General features: G+C 34.4%; 1 protein-coding gene across 1 annotated transcript in view; it reads right to left on the reverse strand.

Annotated features, from left to right (window-relative positions):
- Nucleotides 1-17159, reverse strand: part of LOC105301361 — a 36763-nt gene that overhangs the window by 15200 nt on the left and 4404 nt on the right. Inside the window, exons 2-4 of the mRNA XM_023519838.1 lie at nt 7910-7985; nt 2542-2673; nt 509-632 (exon numbers count right to left, since the gene is read on the reverse strand). Coding sequence (XP_023375606.1) covers nt 509-632; nt 2542-2673; nt 7910-7985 — 332 coding nt within the window. The remainder of the gene's footprint in view (nt 1-508; nt 633-2541; nt 2674-7909; nt 7986-17159) is intronic.

Consider the following 17159-nt stretch of genomic DNA (forward strand, 5'->3'; position numbering starts at 1 on the left):
TACATATACTTCTATTTGTTTAGAAAAGACTCCCCCAAATAGATTCATGAAGTTAAAAGGTTTTCACAAGTTTTTTAAGTTTTATCTTTCTTTTCTTTATAAAGTCAGACTGTACACCAAAAAGACTAAGATATACCTTACTTTATGCTATACATTCTTTAAAAAAAAAAGTTATTTCTAAGTTATTTTAAAATACTGAATTACATTTTTATGTGTTCTGAGGGTATCAGCATTTACGGAATGCTGTAGGGAATCTATCTGAAAAGCAAATACTCATGTCTTGACGTACTTTTTCTGTATGCTTTACTTTCCCCGAAGCAAGTTTTCCTAAAGTAAGGGACACGCACACACTGTAATGTCCGGGGAAATCTTTGATAATTTCCTTTTAACTTAAAGTATTTGAGCAAAACATGTATATCGTGTTTAAGAGATCTACAATAATTTCTGCTAAAATGATCTTTATCAATTAAGTAAAAACATTTTGATTATATCAAAGATTGTTAATTACCATTTTCTGCATTTTCCCAAAGGAATTTTCTGACCCACTTTTTGAACTGCAGAATAGTAGCATTATCAGGGACTTCAAGTCCGACAGTGTAAAGTTTTTTATAATGAATACTTTTAGGTAAATCCTAGAAACAAAGGAAAATAGAATGCAACAATTATAAGTTATTAAAAACAAATTCTTCAATCCAATAAACTCACAATTCAGTATTTTAAAAATAGAGTACAATGACTAAATCGAAGGCATACTTTACATCAATACGTGTAGAACTCTTTTGTAATCTACATGAAAGAGGCTATAAAATAAGCCCAGGTCCTAGTGGCCCGTGATAATCACTAAGTTAAGGATTTGAGTGATCAATCAGACACAGGGTCAACCTAATACACAAACTTAGAGTGTTCAATCCACAGCTGGTGTTAGAATTCTAGATGTCAGCTTAGGCTGTTTACTTAGCCTGTTTTGAAATGGTTACATGTTTCCCTGACTGATTCTAAAATTTGCAAGAGAATCTATTAAGTGGAGGCTCTAAGAATAAAAGGACTAATTTCATCATTTAAGTAAAATCAAATAATCGATTAACGACATTCAACTAAAAAATGCCAAGGTTGGCAATGAGTATAAATGTATAAGATGAGATCCTGGGAAGATTTAATATATTTGGAAAAATAAGAGATATCTGAATAGTTATATGATGAATAAAACAACTGGTTATATGTGAGCAGTTCAGTAGCAGTGGTAAATGCTAGGCCTTGAGGAACACATAGATTTTTGAGAGCAGAAGTGGCGAGAAAAAAGTTCCAAGTTTATGGAATGATCTGAGGCACAGAATCAAGAATAGGCATAGAATGTTCATGAGATAGTGAGGAGATATACCTAATTACAAAAGATGGTACATTGTAAGGGACTGAGAAGAGCAAGATGATTAAACTGGGCCTCGAAAGACAAGGAGAGGAGTTTACAGGCAGAGAGAACTGAAGACTTTTTTTTTTTTTTTTTTTACGAAGAAACTGGAATTGGAATGAAAAATATGTTTAAGGACAACTGGGTAAATAAGGATGAAAAAGACTAGCTGCTGAAAAATTGGGTAAAAACCTGGAGAATCTGAGACACATCTCAGAAGAAAAAATCTATAGGTTTTTGTCCTTGACCTGATGTAGGGTACTAGGAAGACACAGGACTGAAGGGATTTGAACCTGACAGGCTAAATAGTGGTGCTTTCAGGGGAAACAGGGCAGGTGGAGAGAGCGCTAATTTGTACTTTTGGGAAAAAGTGGTATGGAAGTAAAGAAATGATGGTATGTTTAGTTTTATGTTATTGAACTATATGACATGGCAGCAAGGCATCCAAGATAAAATGTTACTCAATCAGGGAAAAATGAGAGACGACATCTTTGATAACGCCAATACAATTGAACAGCAAGGTTCAAGAGTTATTTTCCTCTAGAGCGAGGTTTGAAAACTCTTGCTCTCCAAGACTGGGGATAGGGAGGGGACGACTGTTCCTAAGATTGCTGATGGAGAGGGGAGGATGATGATGATGTGTAGTGGATTCCTAATCTCCTGCTTCAACCAGAACAACTCCCTGTTTATCTGCTTTACATAATAGGCTTCAGAGCAAGATAGAAATGACTCTGATGCTAAAGAAAGTTAAAAAACACTGTTGTAGAGTAATACTTGTCTCACATTTTCTCTTTTTTCTTTTGCTTTCTTATCCATTATACTGCTCTTTTCCTTTATTTCCTTGCTCCCTTTTTCCTTTTCAGTTCTATATCCATCTATATTTCTTTCTAGTTATTCTGTCCTCTTAAAATAATAAAATTTCATTTTTTTCCTCTTAGCACGATCCTGATTTTAGAAAAGGATACTATATGATTATGTGAAGGATTTAGATTTCTAAGAGATTACACATGAGAACTTCTGAAATTTATATTAAAATAACCAAGAGAATATCCCAATTCACTTTCCAAACACAATATTAAAAAGTCTTTTCTATTTCAAGACCTATCCATGATAATAAAATATATTTGTAACTTTACCTTAACTTCATAATATCTTGTGGTATATGTTAAATCGATAATTAATCCAAGCTCCACATTTAGTGCTTTTATTGCACTAATCAAGTCCTTTGGTGTAAACTTCTGGGTTGGGGTAAGTCTCTGATTAACTGCCTATAATGAAAAATGAACAATAAGGTTACAAAATAAAGATAAAATGTAAATACTTATAAAAGAACAAGGAAGTGAAAAAAACATAAGGCAAAAAGGACTGGTGAAAACTTTCATAGCTTTAAGAACACTGACAAAGCTTTTAACAAATTAGAGCTATGAGAAGAGCCTAAACACATTTACATATTTTGCTTCAGTAATTTCATGTCTAGGAAACTATCTTAAAGCAATTGTCAGAAATGTGGAGGGAAGAGATTGAGTACAAGAATATTCACTACACCATTATTTATAATACTAAAAACACTTTGTACGAAGGGTCTAAAACAAAGGATTACATGTAAATGCTACAATTAATGGAGTTTAGAAGAGCTATAGAAAAATATATGCCATTATAGCTTCTTAGAAAAATTCAAAGAAATTGTGAATTCCTGGTTATTTTCACAGAGCACATTCAGCTTCCCAAGACATCAAGGGCTTCTTGGATGATCTAAGCTGAAGCATGAAGAACGTGCACATAAGCCTGATCCACCAGGCTCTGCATCAGATGTATAAAATACTGTATTTCTATAAAACAGCTTATAACTCTTAGAGCAGTTCTGTCCAATAGAAATATAAGCTACATATATAATTTAAAATTTTCTAGTAGCCACATTCAAAAAATGAAAACATAGATGAAATTAATTTTAACATATTTTAACTCAATGTATCTAAAATATTATTTCAACATGAAATTAATAAAAAAATTGAGAATTTTACTTTTTAAAACTGATCCTTCAATATCTATTTACACTTATAGTACATCTCAACTTGGATTAGCCACATTTCAATTGCTCAAAAGCCTAGTGGCTACCACATTGCATAGCATGGTCTTAGAGTATTCTCTATCTCCTTCAAAGAGTCATAAGGCCTAATGGCACTGGTTCTGCAACAATAACAAAAAAGAATTAATTAGAACTTTCTACATTAGCTAGAGTTTAGGTCAGAATCTATGGCAGGGCTTTCCTAAAGAACTTCAGGCTATGTTCATCTTCAGATATTCAGAAAGTGCCTCATTTAATTAATATTAATGAGTTTGGTTCTAATAAAATTCTTCCCAATTTGCAAAATTCAAATTTATTCTAGCTGGCATCTGTGACTTTCTATACAAAGATATTATTTTCTTCATGTAAAAAAAAAAGTTTAAATATGTTGGATGTCTTGTGACAACCCTCCTTCCCTCTTTCCAATAGGAGAGACGGCTGTGATATTGTGAGAACTCTGGAGAGTCATAAAAAGTGGGAACAGTCATAGTTCCACCATTACCTTGTTGTATAACCTTAGAGAAGTCACTAAAGCCCTCTGGGCCCTGATTTACATATCTTTAAAATAAGGTAGATTGATTCTACCAGTGATTCCCAAAACTAGATGCCCACCATAATCACCTGAAGAAACTTAGAAAAAACAAAAGTTTCTAGGTCCCACCTTGAACTACTGAAATAGTTCCCTGTGAGGTAAAGTCTGGGAACCATTTTTATGCTCAGAGGCAGCCAGAAAAGGTAGTCTAAGACCAGCCTTTGGAACCTACTGTGCTGATTTACCCTTATATGCACTTTTAGCTCTAAAATTAGCTATGTAACCAGGTAGATAATTTCCTCTTTCAAATATCCTAATATGAAGTCCTAAGGCTGAATTAGCCAAAGAATATCATATCCACTTTCTTATAGTTTGAGGCATTTAGAATAGACATTTAAAATGAAACGAGGCTTATTCTTATTCTCCATGTGTAAGTCTCATTCTGCTTCCAAAAACTGAATGATCTTTAATTCAAGGACTATATGTAAGATCAGAAATTAAACTAGTTGCAAATAAACGTATAAAGCAGACATTTCACTCTTGAATTACCAAGAGCTGAATATATACTGCTTGAGAGTATTCTCCAAGTCCTTCCTACACCTTTCTTTGTAATATCTTCCTCTCTACCTCGATCCTATGAAACAAGTTAGTTGGGAATATACTTTTCTCATAGGGTTAACTAGACTAGCTGATTTACATTTCGAACTTTTGCTCCAAAGGAAGAGTAGAAAGCCTCTATATCCTCTCATAGCTGATCAACCAAATCATTTGTCTCATTTCCCCCAAATGTCCAGAGTTTACAAAAACCTGCAGAGAATGGGGTGCTATGGTTCTGATGCCTATTAATGTGACCTTAGGTGAAGGCAGCTACCATTAATAAGAAGCTTATTAGGTGATTCACAAAATAATCCCATTTAGGGATGTAATCAAGGTCATTAGCTATACTAATCAGGAAGGGGAAAAAACCCTCAGAAATAAGTCAAAGTCTTGGATCCTGTTGCTGTAGCTATCTCAGTCAGCACTCTGCCATTACACCTCAGCACATTCCGTGGCATGTTGCAGCATCCTATGGACAGCACCTGTGACTATCTACCTGAGAGCTTTCTCTGGTCTGCATGCACAGGGTAGCACAGAGAAGTTTTAATGCCTGCAAGAAAAGTCCTCAGTCAAGACAGATGGCAATCTGAGGATAATTACCCTAAGTTCCTCGCCCCTTGAGCTGGATAACTTTGAGGCATATTTACACTGTGTGCTCTAAAGAGATTGAACTTGTTCAGAGTGATGACCTGATAACACATTCTTTACCTGTTTCCTTCACTTTCTGATTTCACGTCCCCAATCCCTCACTGGCACTGACTGGGATCACCTCCCTAATACACCACTTGAATTCAAAATCTTGTCCCTGGGTCTGCTTCTGGGGGAACCCAAATTAAGACCATTTATAAAATTAGAATCTAAAATACAGGTGGGTCTACAGTGAGAATTACAGTGAAAGCACACATACTTTCACGCATGGAAAGTTACAGAATGCATCCTATTGAAACAATAGCAAAGGTCTTTGTGATTAAGATCAGAGGCTTAGAAACCATCAAACCACCCTGGGCTTGAATTCTAGTTCTGTTACTATTAGCTATGTGGTTTGGACAAGTTACTTTCCTCTCTAAGCTTCAGTGTCATTATCTGTAAAACAGTACTTGCATTATAGGATTCTTATGAGGATTAAATGGGATAATGCAAAACGTGTAATACAGGGCCCAATGTGTATTAACCTATAAAAAAACCATAGTTAAGTGTATTCTTACGCTGAACTAGAGAAGTGGGATTCTGCTTCATTAAATGAGATCCAATGACTAAACTCTAGTCATCTGGAAAGGACTGCCTAGAGTACACACATGATATTCAGGCTAGAAGGTAGAGAAATGTAACTCCTGTCACTGAGGACTCAGAACATTTCAAAGGGGACGATCCTGCTTTGGTCTACTGGAACGTTTATGCATCAAATTAAGCCTGAAATAAAGTGTTAACCATGAATGGAAAATAATTTTGTAGATGAGTTCTCATTAAAATAATCTGGCAGGATTTTTTGAAATCAAATAGTAATCAGAATTAATCCAAGATTCTTACAGTATAATTACAACATTAGAATTAAAAGGGATCTTGGAACTGAAGCTCTGAAAAGTTAAATTACTTGTCCAATGTCACAGGCTAAATGGCAATCAATATTTTAATCCAGAAATTTCTATTTTTAAACAGTCATGATACCAGGCTGCTTCATTTGATTAAATATTCATTTTTCTCCCAAATACAAAAGTTCTAAGTTTCCATTATTATATTAAACAAAGATTATAGAATTTTTAAAATGTCAAATGTTACATATGGATAATCTGGAACTAAATCTATAATTTTGATCAGTGTCTATAAACTTACCAGCATGCTCCTAGACTGCTGTACCTGTTACTGCTCTCAATGGTATGTGCTGATAGTACGACGGGTTTGATTTTTGGATTATATGATTAATAAGAAAAAACTGCAGTTAACATAACATACTACAAAGCCAAATATATACATAAAAATTAATTCAATTTGGCAATAAAAATAAATGAACTACTAGTAGATGGTACAACATGATGAACCTTGAAATCATGCTAAGTAAGAGTAGCTAGTCACAAAAAGATCATATATTGTATGATTCCATTCATATGAAAGGTCCAGAATATGCAAATACATACAGACAGAAAGTAGATTAGTGATTGGTTGCTAGGGGCCAGAGGGAGAAGAAAATGGGGAATGACTGCCAATGGGTACAGGGTTTTCTTTTGAGGTGATGAAAATGATAATCTGGAATTAGTGGTGATTATCACACAACTCTATGAATATATTAAAAATCACCAAATTATATACCTTAAAAGGATGAATTTTATGGTATGTGAATTAGATCTCAATATATATAAAAAAAATTTAAACATCACTGAAAAAGAAAGATGACTTAAATTAGGAAGCAAGTATAAAAGATTTTGAAATGTGTGCTCACACTTTCCCAATGTCAGGGAAAGTGAGAGAAACTAAAGCTGCCATGATTCTGAGGTCATATAAAACATAGCATTTTGATTTTTTTAGGAAATGCTATACAATAATTTGACAAATCAGTACAAGAATGCTGATCTTTATGGGGCGGGTAGGTACTAAAAAGTTATCTATATTTTTGGATAACTTTTAAATAGATATCATGATGTAAAAAACAAAATAACACTAGGACTAAAGCTATTTTCTCTCAAAAAAAGTATTTAATCTTGTTAAATGTTTTCAATAAAATAAGTTTTAACCATTAAAAAAATATTGAATTTGGCAAGAAATGAAGTATGATACATGCTTCATACTTTCAACATGAACCTTGAAAACATGATGATAAAGAAGCCTGTCACAAAAGACACATATTGTATCATTCCCTTTATATGAAATGTCCCAAACAGTCAAATCTATTGAAAGGAGATTGGTGGTTGCCTAGGTGATGGGAGTGAGGGAGACAGGGGAGTGACTGCTACTAGGCATGGGTTTTTGTTTTTGTTTTTGAGGGGGTGATGAAATGTTCTAAAATTGTGGTGACAGCTGTACAAACTCCATGAATATACTAAACACTACTGAATTGTATACTTAAATAGTGAATTTTATGGTATGTGAATTATACATCAATAAAGTTACCATTTAAAAATTAATTCAAAACTACTCCTTTACACTAGCACGAACAATTAACAACTATATGTGTGAAAAGTTTGTTACTTCCATGTCAAACATTTGCTGGAAACTTGCATTCACATATTTTTACAAAGAAAAGCATAACATTAAATAAACATGGATCGCATTAATTCCAATTCTCCTTATAAGATAGATAAGAAAATAAAATACATACTCCCTTTAAAGGAACTTTAAAAGCAATGAATCGGGTTCCAGGTAGAGGATGTCCAATTGGTGTCACAGTCCTCCACCTGCAATGAAAATAAACAACTACAATTATAACAAAAATATTTTAATGACTCAAGATGGTAAAAAAAGAAACCATTTTTAATAAATAGAACCTCATTTGTTGGTTGGTTGTTTTTCTTGATTGAAATTTTAATTGCTTCCTTCCTCAAAAAAGAAAAAAAAAAATTAAGGTTTTACGTATGTGCAGCACTTCTACAGTAAATAAGGTAGCATCCATTTCCTGGACAAACTTTCAATATGCCAAATAATATTTTGTTATTTTCTTCTTCAACTGTAAGAGAAGGAAAATAGTTTACAAATTTTAGATCAATGACACTATTTATATATTAAATAGGTATTAAATGTGGGAATAAGAGTAAAATATGAAAACTTAATGTGTTTTAATAAACGGTTAAGAAACAAAATTATTTTTTCAATGTAATTATTTTGGAGATGTCTTGTTTTAATTTCTGAGTAATCTTGAATTAAGAACTACAGTTCATTAACTTTAAACATTTTTGTTTACTATGATGACTTTTTATGAATAACAAGGTAGAGACATCTGGATTTAAATTAATTTTGTTATATAATTACTTTCTAAGTTGTTTGATAAGTTCTAATTATAATGCATAAAGATTTCTTAAAATAAGCATTTTTAACCCCCAACTCCCCAACCTCAATTTCGGAACAACCTTTCCCTTTCCAAGCCCCGGAATCAATCCTTTTCCTTTAACAAAGCCCTCCAAAGAACCCCTGTTATTCCCTTTGCCTACCACCAACCCCATTTAATGCCTTCAGTCACCCTCAGATTTCAGCTCAAATATCAGTTCTCAGGAAAGCCTTTGACATCCATCTACTTACTCCTACTAGCCATACCTTTCACCTTCCTTCATGGCACTAAAGAGTCTGAAATTATACATATAATTATGTGATTTTTTTGACAAATGATGGTTTCTCTATCATAAACTCTGTAAGAGTGAATATGACAGTCTTCCTTACTTACCATACAGTGCCTACCACACCATAGGTGCTCTATAAATATTAAATAAATGTTAAATAAATTTGGCTTTATAAAATAACTAATGTACTGAAGTGCTTACTTCAATCAATATGGAAAAAAGTCACTGATATTTATTACACATACATATATACTATATTTTATTTATAGGTTACAATATTTCATCATAATCAATAAAAACAAAGATTTAAGACTCTTGGAGTCAAATGTCACCTAGATACTGTCATTAAGCAAGATTACTGATTCACTGTCTTGTGTCCTCTAAACTCTTATGAGACTTAGCTCTGTATCATTCTTTAGCAATTTAACATAATACTGTATTGCACTTTTAGTTAAATTTTATTACATTATTCCTCTACTTAAAGTCATTCAATGGTTTTCTTTTGCTTATGCAAGACACACAAGGCCTCTCTAATTGGCTTTTCTCACTCACCTGAGATCATATTACCAATGAGCCACTTGTCTCATTCTAAACATGTGTTTTCTCTTGCTTCTGGCCCTCTGCATATCCCTTTCCTTAGAATAAAATTTTCCCAGTCTCCTCCAGCCCACCTCTTCGCTAAGTTAACTTCATTGATCTGTGGCGCCTTCCCTCATGAACTACCCACCATCCCTTCTGAACCACCACCATTTTTAAATCAAAAAGTAGAGGTACGGTCTTTCTGTTTTACATTTTTTAAACAAGGAATTGGCCTGCAATATTATTGAGTCCTGATACACTACACCTCACATTTGTGAAAAATTAGCATAATGAGAGATAATCAAATTTTATCTAAACGAATATCCAATTCCACATTCATTATTTGGTGCAACAATTTTTTTGTTCCAGTTTAGTGTTTTATTAGCCTCATTTTATAGAGAAGGAAAAAAAGACACAGAAAGGTTAAGTAACTTGGGGTGGGCCAATTTTTAAAAATAACATAAATTTGGTATTTTAAGTTTTAGACTATAATATATTCAAGTTTAAGAAATTTCTATTTTAAATAGAGATTATCCAGTCTAAAGAACAGACAGCAAAAAGAATGAAGAAAAATGAACAGCCTCAGAAACCTGTGAGACACATTAAGTGCGTTAATATATATGTAATGGGACTCCCAGAATGAAAAGAGGGGACTAAAGGGCCAGAAAAAATTTAAGAAATAATGACAGAAAACTTATCAAATTTAATGAAAACCTTAAACACCTGAGAAGCTTAACAAACTACAAACAGGATAAACTCATGAAGATATATACTTAGACATATCATTGTCAAACTGTTCAAAGACAAAGGAAAAATCTTGAAAGCAGCAAGAGAAAATGACATATCACATTCAAAAGAATCTCAATAAGATTAGCAGCTAACTTCTCATGAGGAACAATGAAGGTCACAAGGTAGTAGTATGATATGCTGAAAGGAAAAATACTGTCAACCAAGAATTCTATTTCCAGCAAAACTATCCTTCAAAAGGGTGATTAACAGTCCTTTGCTTTGCAAGAACAGAAATTTGATTTTGATCATTTATCTAGAATTGAAAAAAGTTACTTCTCGAGTTTTAAAATATAATTCAAATGCTACCAAAAATCCAATAACAGAGCAATAATGTTGGAATAGGTTTCTTTCTCTTTAGAAATTAGAAAATGATTTCTATCGAAAGTCATTCTAAATAAAAGAGCTCCTTTTTACCTTTAAAGAACTCATTAACTCTTACATTTTTGCCTGTGACCTTTTTATAAGATCATTTCTTTGATGGAATTCTTTACTTGTGGAATAAGATGCCCTTGAATACTTGACATTTATCCTTTCCTCAGTAGCATATTTAATGTCACTATTATAAATGACATTCAATTATGACTGTAATTCCATAAACATATACATCTCTGGGTTTGACATCCAGGAGGGAGATGATCCTTAGCATTAATACAAGGAAACCATTTTCTTAGGATGCTGTGCTTGATTCTATTTTTAAGAACTTCTCTACACCACAACCTTATTACAGACTCCCATGAAAATAAAATTTGGTTCTAATTTGTATTCATAAAGGATATATTTTTAATAAATTTTTACCTACCTTGCTAGATCCTTATTACATTCTTGAACAAGCACATATTTGTTCCCATTCCACAGAAAAGGAAACTAAAGCTCATCAGTATAAAATTTTTTACCCAAAATTATACACCTAATAGTTGGAGAGGTAAGACTAAAAGAGAATCCAAGTACTTCCATTTTGATAATTTCTAACCTTCTAAACATCAACATAAAAATAATTTCTTAACTCTTTACTACAGGGGCAGCTACACTTTAAAAAAAAAGATAAGCACCACTACAATTTTTTTCCTCAACTATTTTACCCAAACAACTCATAATTTAGTATATAAATAGATCAATTTCCATCCAAACAAATATTGGGTCATTGACAGCAAGGGATGTTTTCTAAGGCAGAAGATTATTAGGAAAATTGAAATCAGCCTTAAAGTATTTACCTGCTGAGTTTTAAATCCCTCTTGAAATCCTGTACATTTTTAGCTTGCACTATCTCCTTGGCTAAAATGTTCGGTAAGTTTTCTACTCACTGGATAAAAGAGCAGTAAGTGGTGGAGAAAGAGAAGGCTAATTCGTAGAACAGGAACAGCAGCTCAACAAGAGTTGGCATACTAGGGAGGGACAGGTAGTGATATTGTGATTAGAGAGCACAGGAAAGTGGTGTGAGGTCAAAAGAAAAGGCATTTAGTTCTCTTCCCTTTTCTTAGATCCTTAATCCCATTGTTAACCTGTTATTTAAATGACTTTATATCCATCTCTTCTTTTTTGTTCTTATCACTTTGTGCTGACCTGATCACTTCAACCTAGATAACTGCATTGGTACCTTGTAGATTATCCCCCATTTATCCCACCCTATACCTCTCACTCTTATAAAAACTTTCTGTAAATATTATCATTACACAATAAATTTCAAATCTGTTCAGACTCTTTCAAGGCCCTATTTAATACAGCCATATCCCATATATTGACTCTCACTTTTTACCACAGATCTCACATGGAAAATGTCTTTCAATCCAGAAGGTCTCTTTAGGGTTCTATAAATACATCAAGTTCACTTATCTTTGTGTTTTGTGCCTTTCTACAGGCTCTTTGACCATCTCAACTGTGCGTTAATGACATATTGGGCTGAATAATTCTTCATCACAGAGGGCTGTCTTGTGCATTGTGGGATGTTTAGCAGCACCTTTGGCCTCTATCCACTAAATGCCAATAGTATGCCCCACCACAAGTTGTGACAACCACATATGTCTCCAGACATTCTCAAATGTCTCCTGGGGGACAAAATCACCCCTGGCTGAGAACCACTGATCTAAATACATGTCTCGCTTCAAGCCCTAACTCATGTCCTCTAACAAACCTCAAACTGACATAGCCCATAGCCATCTTTCCCTTTTCTAAACCTTTATGAAATACTTATTTGTTGCAAGTCTAATTTTTTTCAATGTTTCTTGGCTACAGGTTCCATCAAAACTACATTTCATGTATATTATGTTTACAACTGAAATCTTTTAACCTGGAAAGATATCATATACTAATAATTCCAAATGATAGAACATGCTCAAATATCTTCAGAATACAACTATATGAAAAGTTGTATTTTATTTACAGCTCCTAAGAAAGCTGAAAATCAACTCATCAGTTAATGTGACAATTCATATAACTATTTAGGTGAATGATCAGACAGAAGCATCAAATCTTAACTGCATTTTTTAATTTATTCAAAGCCATATCAAACATAGGATTTCGTTCTATTTTCTATCCACTCTATAATCCAATTATCAAAGGTTTTGGTTAATACTTAAGTAACTTAACATTTTACATTGAACTTAAATGCCAGACATTTAACTTAATTTAGTTTACATTTTACTTATTTCATAAAGAATTTTAAGCCACTTACAATCCAAATAAATATAAGTAGAAAATCTAGAACATGTAAACATCAAAAACTACAGATCATAAAGGTCAGTTTAGATGTTCACCTTTCAGCTTCTAAGAAGCAAAAGCAAGAAAGAGAAATCATTTATACATTTTATGATATTTATAAAATACCAAAAAGGATCAGGCAATATTAAAAAAAAAAATTTCTATTACTAAATCCTAAAAAAAAAATTTATTCACATGACTGGGCATGGTGACATTTAACATGATTGAGCATGACTCAGTGAAAATAATTCTTCAATGAACTGATATAGTCCAAGTACATAAGTTCTGAGTGGTTCCACTTGCTTGAAATTATCTTCTGAAATAATGCTTCCTTTGGTCAAGTTTTTGAGAAAAAGTGAAGAAAGGAAAATTCTAGATCCTACTCTCTCATAAGAATCTGATGTGCTGGTGTTTCGTATTGCTTGTTGAAAATAGATCCATACAAATTAGAGTCTTTACAGATATAAAGAGCCAAACCCACAGCATCCAGCACATGGTAGGTGGTCAATGTTTTTTCTTAAATCCAGACAGACAAGAATGGTACCTTGCTGAGCAAGTTAAGAAGCTAGAACTCTTGTCTAGATAGAGGACAAACCCACCTTTGCAATGTAAATGCTTAAATATGTACCTGACTGCATTCTATCCCAAGAAATCTAAACTTCAGTTAGTTTCTGTCCTGATTGCTATAACATTTTGGATCAGTTTGCTTTTATTTTTTAAGTAACAAAGATGAAATCACAAAAGGTTTATTGAAAGCTATTGACTTTGGCAGTATACTAAGATAGAGTTCCTTTCTCATTTTAGAATATTTTGTCCTGTGTGTGTGTGTGTGTGTGTGTGTGCGCGCGTGTGCGCACGCACACACGCACATGCCTACATGGGTGCACACTTGTTTCACAGGGGAAGACCGAAGGAAGCAGAAACTAGTTTCTTCAGTTAATATAGTGAAACTTCAAATAAAATGGATTTCCTGGATTCCTTTATGGAGACAAACTTGGAAACTCTGTGATAGAGGTCAGGAATCTCCATTTTTAGAAAGCACTCTTTGTTATTCTGATGCTGGTGACCCAAGTACTGAAAAACACTGAAAAAACAAGGTCAGGTAGAACAGTCCCTTCTAGACAGAGGGAAGAACAGAAACAAAGTATGAAGGCATCAACGTGTATGATGTGCTTGAAGAATGGGTACTCAAATCCCTTAGCCTTACCGGTCCTCAGTTTCTGCTTGTGATAAATGAAGAGGTGGACCCCACTGCCTCTGAGGTCTTTCCCAAAGTTAATATTTGATCATCACCCAAAGTATCTAGGAATTGTGGTTCACTGTTACCTGAAGATAACTCTACTAATTACTACTCATTTATTCATTCAAACTTATTCAGTACTAATGAATAAAAAGATTCAGTATCAGCCTTCAAACAGGCTGAAGAGAGATGATGGAGAGAGACAAGTAATTACCACACAGTGCCATAAAAGAGGATATTAGGGATGGCATCGCAAAGAAATGCTTGAGCAGAAACTTTAAGAGGGAAAAAGGGCAGCATTCCAGCAAGGAATGACACATGCAAAGGCATGGAAGCATGATGCCACATGTTGTGCCCAGGATACAGTGAACAATTTGAAATGGTTTACATAATGTGCATGCTGGAGAATGGTAGAAAAATGAAGCTTAGGAAGAAAGGAGACAGTTCTTTTATGTCACGCAAAGAGCCAGATTTTATCATATGAAGGAACTGAAGGCAGGGGATCAGGCCTATATTTTAGGAAGACAGTTCTGGTGATAGTATAAAGAATGAATCACAAGGGGACAACTAGGAGACAAAAAAATCAATTAAGAGCTTACTGTCAAGAGATGATGGCTGCTAAAGCAGAGCAATGAGGACAAAGATAGCTTGGAAAGAGCAGCTGGGTAGGAGAGAACATTGAATAACCTGCTGACTGGGTGTGGGACATTTAAAAAATGAAATCTCGGAATTGTTCTGAGTTTTAATTTGGGCGACCGAATAGATACTGGCAATGTTTTATTAAAAAAAAGGAAATACAGAGAATAAGTTTTCTGAGGCAAGGTTGGTTTTGAATTCTACACATTCTGGGTGCTTTGGACACTGGGGTAAGTAATCACAGGCAGTCTGGAGCTTGGGTAAGGACTCTGAGCTAAGGATAGACTTGGGAATCATTATCCTAAGACAGTAGTTGAAGATATGAGACTACTCAAGAAAACAATACAAAATGAAGAAAAAAAAAACAAAAACAAGGATAAAACCCTAGAGAGCAACAATTAAGGAGCAGCCAGAGGAAGAATTTGTTTTGTTGTTTTGTTTTTTGCTTTTCTTAAGACAAATGTGAACATGTTTATATGCCAAAGAGAAGAAAATGACTAAAAAAACAGAGAAAAAAGGGATTAGAGCAAGATGCCGGGGAAATTGATACAGAAAATCAAAAATGTTCAGAGGTGAGAAAACAGCAGTAGAAACTGATGTTAGAGAAACCAAAGGAAAAACAGTTCAAGACTGTGAAATGGTCTTTAGAGCCAAGTTCATTTAAGAAGTCTAAGAAAACATGCTATGTTTGGCAATTAGAACGTCTTAGGTACCACAACAGGTGACGGAAGCCAGAACGCAGTTAGTGGAGGAGTTAATAGGTACATAGGAGGGAGGTTACTCTTTCTACAAGTTTAAAGGAGAGGACAGAGAGAGCAGAAATCAGAAAATAATCCTAGTAGAGGGCTCTTCATTTTATTTTTGTTGGAAAGGGGAGATGAAGCTCGGAGGTAGGGAAAGGGTCTACTGAAGAAAAATGAAAAGGTTAAATGATGAAACAAGGCCCAGGGGAGATGGAATGGATGGGATCTAGGACACAAACAGGATCAGCTGTGGATAGATAAAAGCATACCTCTTCACCTGAGACAGAAGAGAATGATCTCTGCTGATGAAGCTGGCATGGCAGTCAGTGCAGCAATTCATGTCTGAAAGTCTATTTCCTCTGAAAAAGCAAAGCCAGCTGCTGAAAATACAAGGTCAAAAGTGGGATAGAAGGTTTAAGAAGTGATAAACGTTAGAATAGTGGCTGTACATGGGAAAGAAAGTGGCTGTACATGGCTGAGCTACATTATGGACCATAATATATTGTCATAGCAATAATTTGGCTGTGATTTCCACTACCAGAATTTAGGTGTATATATATGTGTGTTGGATGCTAGTATCTATATCTATATATACAGGTTAGTTGAAAAAGGACGTGGCTAAACTGAACTAGAGTAAAGAGTATACTGGACAAAAGTGGGAGAAAGACAAGGCAAAAAACTTTTAGGTACTGGTGTGAGTAAATGAACCAAGCAGTGTGGCTAAACAAGGAAGAAAGTTAATCTAAGTAGAGGCTACTGCTGATGAAATGGTAATCACGGGACAGGGTCTTCATGAGGTCAGGGATTAAGTATAGAAAAATACAGAAAAGGGAGAAATGAAAGAACAGAAAGACGAGAGGAAAATGATAGAATTCAGGATATATAATTTGGAACAGTCGTAGGTATTATGGTTCAGCAGACAGTTAGTCATGGCAGTAAGTTATGAGAATTTGGAGTGCTAGACCTGTGATGTGCATGACTGCTTTAGTTTCACCATGATCTTGAAGGAATTGAGTAAAAAGACTGAATTGGGTACTAAATTCCTTAATGAACGTGAAGGAGTGACCAGGAAGCTGCTAAACGACAGTGAAAGGAGAGGTAAAAGGTATAATTAGAGGAGAATTTCTGTTGTGCTTTACAAGACTGGGATGGAATGGCCAAGCAATGGCAATAAGGAGATGGGGAATACTGATGCCACCCGTGGTATGTGGGGCACTGCTTTCACTGTGGTGAGCTGCTAGGACAGCAGTGTACTCAGGGAGAACCAGGTTCCATGTATCACTAGGAGGAATGTTTTGTGAGAAGATGAGGGTATAGTTTTATTTATATCATATATGGGGAGTCCAGAGAAAAAGCTGATGTATCCAGAGAAGGCTGATAATGAGAAAATCAACAGATGAAGAAAGTGTGGGGACGAGGGTATGTGAAATTATCTGGGTCATTATCAAGTATGATAGAAACCAGAGGTAGGGTGAGATGTACGGATCTCTGGATCGTAAATGAAGCTCTCATAATACTGTTTCAGTGTCAACATGTCAGAGACATTGGGACTTTATTTGGCTACTGAGGTCAAACATAAGTATTAGTTTTGGTACCTATACTATTAAAAAATAAAAA

The sequence above is a fragment of the Pteropus vampyrus genome, unplaced genomic scaffold, assembly GCF_000151845.1.
Source record: "Pteropus vampyrus isolate Shadow unplaced genomic scaffold, Pvam_2.0 Scaffold238, whole genome shotgun sequence".
In the NCBI taxonomy this organism is placed as follows: domain Eukaryota; kingdom Metazoa; phylum Chordata; class Mammalia; order Chiroptera; family Pteropodidae; genus Pteropus; species Pteropus vampyrus.